Consider the following 9033-nt stretch of genomic DNA (forward strand, 5'->3'; position numbering starts at 1 on the left):
AACTATTTGACCAAACCATAGCAGTGAACACTTAATAATAATAAACCTAGTCCCAGAAACTAGGGAAAACCACCCAAGAACAGAAGGAAGGCTCTGGTTTTTGGACAATTTCTTCATAACAAATCATTTGACTAACTACAAAAAAGCATCAAGTCTAAGAGGTTTTCACCACATGCATTTATAATTCAATGGACCTGAAAAACAGGTTGATTTTTAAACCTCTGGTGGCAGGCTGTTGCCTGGTCTAAACTGGTGCAATTTTTTTGAAGACAATATTACTAAGTCAACCTCCCCTGGGGTGAAATTCAACTCCGTGCTGGGATTTTTAAGAGCTTTAGTACCACAGGCTGTGCCTGCTGGATGTTTCCTCCCAGAGCCTCCCCAGGGAACCCGAGGAACAATTCAATGCCAACAGCAAATCTCCCGGGGCTGAGCTGGCCACGGGCCCGGCCAAGCCCTCTGTGCTGCAGCAAGGAGAACTCTGTAGAAGAGTTTGTTGCTGCCCACCTTTTCCTACTGAAAATGCCACAGCAATTCTGTGTTACCTGGGAGTTCGCAGCATAGTAAGTGTCGGGAAAACAGTTTGTCAGTTGGATGGGGAATTTCAGGAAAGTAGATTTAAAATAAATAAATAATCTACTCAGAAGTTCTGTAATAAAATAGATAACTTATTTATATGTATCAGGAAGTATTTAATTATCATATACAGAAGTATTCAATTTTTATGCGTGTTCAGTCTTACTACATAATTTAACTCTCTATGCGTATGTCTTAGAGACGTTCAGAAGGTTTCTGTCTCCAAACACTCTTAACATGGGAAGCCAGAGTTGCAGAAACCTTTTCTTTCACCTGGTTCCCTTTTCCTGTCAAAACTGTCCTCCTCTGGAATATTTTCCTGAAGGGTTGAGGTGAGGGGTGGAGTGAAAAAAGAATACAGGTGAACACACAGTCCAAATCCTCTTTCTGACAAACTGCGTTATTTCAAAGGGAGAAACAGATCTGCAGAACTCTTTGAGCTCTAATCCTGGTATTTTTCCAAAATATTTGTCTGGTCAGAAGCCGTCCAACTCTGGTTAGTGAAAGTCAATGTTTCTAAATTGGTGCACAGTTAAGCTCTTGTTTGGGACATTTTAAAATTAGCATAAAGGTTGTGTCGCATCTGTGAATCTTTCAGATGACTTACAGAATCAAAGATTAGTTTAGCATCATGCATGAGTGATAAATGAGTTTCCCAGATAACTTTGTTTTTATTTTACCTTGCATCTCTAATCCTACCACTGCAATTGCATGAAAATGTGTTGATTTGTTTCAAGAACGACATGTCATAAATATAGATATCTTTCTGGTGATCTCTAAAAATACTCTTCAGTCTTTTGTGGTTTAATGATTGATGAAGCTTGGAAATGAAACCCTTGTCTGGGGTTTGTTGTAAGATAAACTTACACCATGACAGTAAAAATTCATATGAGCTAAGCAGGGGCAGCGTGAGGAGGGTGTTGCTTTAGGATGCTAAAGGCGGCTTCTGACAGAATTTAGGAGCCAGTATAATATAAGTATCCAACTACCTGGGCTTTGTTTGTTTTTGAAGAAATGATCTAGTTTTTGTACCTGTCATCTGCAAACATAAGATTTGGAAGAAAGCTAAAAAAGGTCATGACAGCATATGGCTCTTTCACCTCCTTCTCTCTCCATAATATTATGCGCATGGCTGGTATTAGTGGTGAGCATGGCAACAGGTTCTGAATGCATGCAAATAAAATAACCCACTTTTAATATACGGCAGACCAATATGCATTTTTAAGTATTGCTTAAAGATCTTGGTTTGCAAACAGAAATCCTCCAGCCAGCAACAAACAGATAAACAAAGCTCTGATGTGCGCAGCGGGGCTCACAGGTACCCGCTGGATTTTACCACAAACTGAACTCACTGTTCACAGCTCAGCTCTTGCTTTCCCTGCCCACATATTTCCGCACGGCTAGCTGCCTAGTTTGTTCTTTTGAAATCTTGATGAAGTTCTCTGGCCTATAAAATACAGATCAGGCTAGCGGACTGGACTGATCCCTGCCAGGATTAAAAACCATGATCATGCGGAGTCCTGAGGACTCTGCACAGGAACTGAAGTGCCAGGCCCTTCCAGCATGCAGCCTTCCCCCTCCGGCCGGCGGCAGCAATGTGATGTGGAGGATAGAGGTTTCGAACCCAAACAGGCTCTGCCCGCTGGCAATGAGTGGGGACGGAGGTGGAAAAGCGTTGCTGCAGCTTTTCTGGATTGTGTAACTCTTTAATCATGTGTTTTTATGTGTACGTCCAGGGTGCTTGGCTCTTGGCAGAGAAGCTGTCTGTTGAAACAAGAGAATTACAAAAGCACTTCAGGGAAGTGAAAACTGGCCTCCCATAAAATGTCCAGAGGTGTTGATGCATAGCTGCTTTTGGAAAAAGAAAAAAGCACATCAACTATAGATGATGCATAGATTCTTATTTTCAAAAAAGAAGCTTTGAACGGGAAGCTCCCCTTCATCCTAAAATAAATAGCTCCTCCCAACCTATAGTTTCAGAACGAGATCTGTTTTCTCTAAGTTGTTACGTAGCCCTGATGGCTGCTGTATCAAAGTGCTTCTCTAGTTTTGATAAATCCCCAAGAGACAGGAAGGCAATACAGTTGCAAGCCAGTTTTTAAAAAACTTCTGGATAACCCATATTAAAGGCACAAAAGGATAGCTACAAAAATTAATCATTTGACTCGTAACTCCAAGCATAGTCATTTGCAGCCTGGAAAATGGCCTGATTTATCTAAGGTGGCCTGCAGTTGTTGTAGCTGAGTGAAATTAAATAATGCAGTACTCTTTAAAATTGCATGAGGATATGATTTCATTTGCTTTATTCATTGATAATTCCTATTCCCTTGTAGTTTATTGCAGTCAATGATTATCGCGTCTGTCCGATCCATCTCTGAAGTGAGTGGGAATGGCAGGTTGTTGTGACTCTTCCTTGTTCGTGCCATGCACTAAGCTATACTGTTGCAAAAGAAAGCTGAACTTTCCCTCTGTTGTGAGTTTAGGAATGACTGTATGGCCTAGCCTTTTATCTTGAGGTGACTGTAGCACAGAAAAGTGAGTGAGGAAGGGTTACCTTCTAATAAAATAATTTGATCAACCATGTTGGCATCCTTAGGAAGCAAAAGAATTTCTACAGTGTGTCCACCAGACAAGGCAGTGGTTCAAACGTCTCTGTCTCCTGTTCAGGCCCACCACAGGGTCTTGCTTTTTGGATCTCTCGGTCACAAGAGTGCTTCCATGGACTAAACTGTATGACTAACCAAAGTAGGTGGATGCTGAGGGAGAGGTGCAAGGCAAATGAAAGCACCAGGAGAGCATCTACCACTGCTACCCACTGCAGAACAGAACTGCAAAAACACCTTGACCTGTAGAAGAGGTGGAGACTGTCCCAGAGGCCATGGGGCTGCTAAAAGCCTTGATGCTTCAGCATGCTCTATAGTTCTGCCAGCATCTGAGTACACAGCCTTGAGCAAGCGACTGCAGCTGTGCACACCCTTCCTTGCCCAGGATTAGCTGTACTTGCCACTGCTGGTGTTACTGCCCTCACAGCTCTGCTCAAAGAAGAGATTGCATGAGGGTACCATGATGTATAGAAGAAAGTAATCAGCTGGATTAACTAAACCTACCTATTTAAATTGATCAAGTGATCCAGGTGATCTTGCCTGGACTGACTTAGGAAGAGGTCATAAGAGCCACTCTGCCAGCAGCATCATGGGGATGAGAACAGATGGCCAAGGATGACAGTCCATTATCTCCCACTGGTCTAGCTGTCTGCATGGGGAGCTTTCTCCAGGGCCTTTGGAGTCCTCGGAACAAAGCTCTGAGAACAAGCACTTCCCACTGGTCTGAAACACCATGGTGAAGTGCGGGGTGAGAAACAGTCTTTCAGATATGGGACCCAAGATTATTTAGGAATTCACGTTATTAATTTGCATCAGTTATTTCTCTACCTGTGAAAAAAGTATCGTCCTTCCTATTTAACAGATAGGTACAGAGGGAAGCTGATAAAGTATCAAAGAATCTACCAGTGGCATGTCTTAGCTGAGGTTCAGGTACAAGAAATGAAATCCTGACCCTATGAAAATCAGCAGGACTACTGCAAGCAACTTCAGCATGGCAGAAATGTGAATGAACAGAGGGAGGCTGTGCTGTGCAGCCAGAAGCGTTGCTCACATTGAGTATCATCTCCCCTGCAGAAACCCGAGGCATTACAGAGGAATGGAAGAAAAACAAGGAAAGGGAAAGTAGGTGGAAACAACTGGGGTGAGTGGTGGTTGGTAGCACAGTATGGAGTCCTGAGGAGTGGGAGAGAAAGAGTGGAGAAAAGTGTTGGCAGGGTAGTGGGAAACCAACTTTCAGTGGTCCCTGGAGTAAGGGTAGGAAGGAAGGGCAGTAGGTCCCCCAACTGCTCTGCCATCATGGCTGCTGTATGCATTTCAGTGGTGATCTACAGACTCACAGATGTTATAAAGGTTGGCAGAGCTCAGCCTGGAGCGCAGGAAGACCTGAGGGACGTTAAAGACACCAAAAGAAGATGACGGGATCTCTCAAGATACTGGAAGTGTGCTGGGTGCAGCTAAAAAAACCCCACAGTTTGAATAATCTCTAAATCATGACTGGGCTGAGACTAGATGTGAAACAGCAGTTTCTGTTCTGTTGTGTCCTGGCAGTTTAATTTGGGGACCTGAACTCCGTGCAGGTTTGCAGGGCAGGGTCACTTGACAGCTTTTTGGGGCTTGCTGCTTTTGGCAAAGCCCAAGGCGGCCAGTCTTTGGGCATGGCACAGTAAATACTGCTTTCACTTAACCCGGTGTCTGTTGTGCTTGTGTGTGTGATTAGGTGAACCCCAAGGTACTGCGGCAACGGAGGCTACAGCAATTAATCACACCGGCACTCTGGTTGTCTGAACTCTTCTTGAGGCCGGGTCAGGTTGCTGTCTGTTGGGTCTTGCCCATCTCCACATTTTTTTCCTCCTTGCCCTGCCCCACCCTCCCTGCAGTCAGTCCTGAAAGTCGTGAAGCAATTGCCAGAATTTCCAGGCAACGTGCCCAAAGAGCAACACGGCGCAGCAATTTCTCAAGCAGCTTGATCCCAGAGCACTTGGACACCATGCCAAGAGTTCTTGCAATATTTGATAGTACAAGCTCAGCTACTGGAAGTGAGCAATTAAGACTCTTTCTCTCCCCTTTTTCCCTCTATCTCTTCGACCTCCTGGTCGCAGAGAAAGTTTGAACATCTGATCTAGAGGCACCAAAAGCTAAAAGCCACAAGAACCCAAGACTTTTTATGAACTAAGTTAAGCTATCACAAAACATATTATGAATTTGGAAGGGCGCTGACTTGCATTTCTCTGTATCTTTGTGTTACAATCTCTTTAGACCTAATAGCACCTTATTCATTTGTACTGCCACCACAAAATAAAGGTGTTAGTCTACCTGAAAATTTGGGTCTCTGGGCCTGCACTAGAATAAAAAAAATAGATTATTTTAGTTGTCATAAGTCTTTTAATTCTAGAAGGAACCGTCACTAGGGGGTTCTGTCTCCATTGTTGTACTTTGAGAGGCACTTAGGATGCATTTCAAAAGCTGTGTTTATATCAAACAAGTGTCTTTTTACTTACACTTGCAAAGATAGAATGGTAAAAATTTCCTATGGGGACAAGTTATTAAAAAAAATATTTCATAAAAAACTAGCACAGAAGCTTCCTTCTTTGGAGACCAAAAATTGCATACACACAAAGTGTGCAAGAGAAACTTTTAAATGGAGAAAGTTGTGTAATGGTTCTGCAGTGTCTTGTCCCTGCAGCACAAACTCTCTTCTCCTCTCCTTGTCCAGATACTGCTGACCAAACCGCATGTTGCATGTGGGGACCTACCAATGTAGTCTTTTGATTTGGTTTAAATTGTTTTATTTATTATCAGTCAGCTGGTGGCAGGTGTTCATGTTCACCCAACCCATGCCGAAAATATTGCAGCAAATGTTGCAGAATAAATACCAGCACTCACTCGAAACCGTTAACAAAGAAATCCAAGAAAACTGTGATGCTTCTTTTTTTTTTTTTTTTTTCCCTCCCCCCGCCCCGTCCCCCCACCACAGTGCTTTGATCTGCCATGCAACTGGGTCAGCGCTTGGGAAATACATTTTAACATCCCCGTCTGTGATGTGAATATTATGCAGGAGATCCTAAATGTAAAACCTCACAGATCCTACAATAGAGTACACTGTCAAAAAAAAAAAAAAGACCTGCAAAAGCCCTTAACTAGCACAGTGATCAAAGTATTCAAAAGCAAAAAAGACAGATATCACTGGGCCAGATCCCCATTTAATTAAAACAGCACAGGCCCACGGAAATCACCGGCGCCCACGGAAATCACCGGCTCCCACGGAGCATTGCTGGTTAAGAAAGTCTCCGTTGTTCGTTTCCAGAGCAGGAGTATGCTGATACTCAGCTTTGTGAGCTTTTAGGTCTTGTCCACGCAGGCAAGTTTTACCAGAATAATTTTACTAGCGTAAATTAGCCTCAATGCTCATGCGGGTGGCTGAGCATTTGGTCTGAAACCCTCTGTTGGTGTGCAGGGCACCCGTTCCTGGAGCCTGCAGGCTGCTAGTGAATGGGGGGATGTATCCCAGGCCACGCAGAGTCACACAGGATCTGACCGCAGGCACTTCTGGTCTGCTGGATGCTTCTGAGGAGAAAAGCAATGTGAGATAACCTGTGCTGTTGGGTCCCAAATAGCTGCAGCTAGCAGCAGGTATTGGCTAGGGTTCCCTACCACCTCTCTGAAGGGTGTCTGCAGTAGGGGAGGCTTTGTGATGCGTGCTCTGACTTTCCAAATGTCCTTCTTCTGCAGAGCCTGGGAGCACAAAGAAAAACTTTCAGTGCTGGGCAGCAATGCAAAGGGCCTCGTTATTTGTCATGGTGAGATGTGGATGCTCTCAGAGATCTCAGCTGAGTGTGAGCAAGCAAAGAGGCTGCCCTGGGGAGACCTCATAGGGAGCCTCAGAAACCACAGCGAGAAGAGCAAGGAGGAGAGGGATGGAGAAGCTGGAGAAGGAAGGAGACAGCATGGGGAAGCAGTGAGAGCTTCACTGCTCAGATGTGTCTTAGGAAGGTTCATAGCGGAGAGGGTTGGCCTTTTCTCTTGTAACCCCATAGCCCTGCGGGCAGTGAGGTTTACAGCCCTGATGGCTGAGGCTGAATTTTCTGTCACTCCCAAGAGGTGTAAAATTATGGCTGCGAGGACAGAGACTCCTGGATAGCAGAGCTAATTCAGCTAGGGTGTAAGCCAGCCTGCCCATTGGCACCCTTCATCTTGCACCTCGAAAGAACCAGGGAGATTCCCCAGTGGACGTGCTTACGGCCATCCCCTCAGTAGGACAGTTGCCTCGTGCTGTCCCAGGTCAGCTCTGCATGTTGCTTTCAGTCCCGTACCCCCGCAGAAATGATGGCAGTGTGGTTCAGAAAGACAGTCCCAACCTGCCAGCCAAAGGCTCTGACCTGGTTGGTTCTTATGAATCCCACAGCAGGCAAGAAGCCAAGAGGGATCTCGGGTTTTTTTAATCCAGAAGAGGTTAAAAATCAGACACATTCCTTCATCTCGGGTCTCTGCTCCCCCTTGTTCATTCTTTTTTTTTTCCCCAGGGTGAGTCCAGCCCTCTGCCTTGGTGGGACCTTTTCCCCCTTGTTCCTTGGCCTACCTTGCCTTCCTCCAGGGACTGGGGTCTACTGGGGCCTTTCACAGCCACCAGTAGCAGGCTCTTTCCCCTGGAAAAAGTAAAATTTTTGTTTTGCACAACAAAATGCAATGCAGTTAGTGTTATAACCCGTTTCCGAAAGCATTCTTGCCTCCCTCATTTGCTGGTGAACTACAGTGATCTCGCAATCTTGTGCGTTTCGATTTCTACTGTAGGCACAACCCACAAGTTTGCCCTAGACATTACCTTTCAGGGATAAGTGGCTTTCTATGAAGGTTTTCATTGTCTTCTGATACTCTTCTTCAGTCATGTGGAGCTGGGCTACTTCCATGCTTGAAGACCACTCTTCTTCTGTAGCGATCCCCTCTCGAGGAGGCCAGTGTGCAGCAGACACCCTGAAACCTGCTTTATCCAGGTTCCTTGCAAACATCCTCCCAATGGAGCTGTTGGACACGAGAATTACAATTGCTCTCCCTTTCACATCAATATTCCTCTCCACAATGCCGAAGGAGAAGATGATAACGAAGCAGGTCAAAAACATGATGGAAATGCATACAAAGGCATAAAAGAGGCAGGAAAGGGTCATCGCGAGTAATAAGTCTATGGCCAGCAAGAAGAAATGCTGCAAGAGGAAAATCATCGTTAGAAGGATTAGCCACCGCCTCCTCGCTCGCAAGCGAGCCGGGAAATCTGCTAGGAGTCACCGCGTGCAACCACGCTGTTATAAAGCCAGGCAGTGTTGCGAAACGTGCGGAGGCAAGTCAAAACCCCGCGGGGAGGATGAATCATTATCTGGGATAGAGCAACAATGGAGATTTTCAAGCCACGTATGTTTTTCAGGAGAGAGCAACGCTGTGTTTGTCTTGGCTTTGCTGTGCACTTGGATGCTCTGCTAGGCTGGAATTTAAGGATTTGTTTTGTAAGGGCATTTCATCATGTGTCTTTAGGGCCAGTGATGTATATAGGTTATTTTGAAGCAGCCGTTTTTAAGGGATTTCTTTAAGTAGTGTGTGCGTGGCATTGGGAAGCCACGGAGTAGAAATAATCCCCGTATCTGCTTGGCATGCTACGACTCTCTTAAATTTACCACTCTCGCTGCTGCTGTAAAGCAGGCAATTTCGGTAAGTCTGGGAAGGGACCCAGGCAGACTTGGAACAGGAAACCCTGCCCCATGCAACCAGCTCTTGTTCTGCTGTAAAACATGCCACGCCAGGAGCAGCGTGCTGCCTGGCTGTAGGGGCTGGGAGGAGTTCGTTCACGTTGGAGACGAGAGAAATGAGC

General features: G+C 45.3%; 1 protein-coding gene across 3 annotated transcripts in view; it reads right to left on the reverse strand.

Moving 5' to 3' along the window:
• Positions 1-8422, reverse strand: part of LOC143158747 (uncharacterized) — a 32095-nt gene extending 23673 nt beyond the window's left edge. For all 3 annotated transcript variants that reach the window (XR_012995055.1, XM_076335107.1, XM_076335108.1), the window contains exon 1: positions 7999-8422. Coding sequence is in view for 2 of the 3 variants with exons in the window: in XM_076335107.1 (XP_076191222.1) it covers positions 7999-8392 (394 nt within the window). In the remaining variant the exon portion in view is untranslated. The remainder of the gene's footprint in view (positions 1-7998) is intronic.
• Positions 8423-9033: the final 611 nt, after the last annotated feature.

This window comes from Aptenodytes patagonicus, chromosome 3 (genome assembly GCF_965638725.1).
Source record: "Aptenodytes patagonicus chromosome 3, bAptPat1.pri.cur, whole genome shotgun sequence".
In the NCBI taxonomy this organism is placed as follows: Eukaryota; Metazoa; Chordata; class Aves; order Sphenisciformes; family Spheniscidae; genus Aptenodytes; species Aptenodytes patagonicus.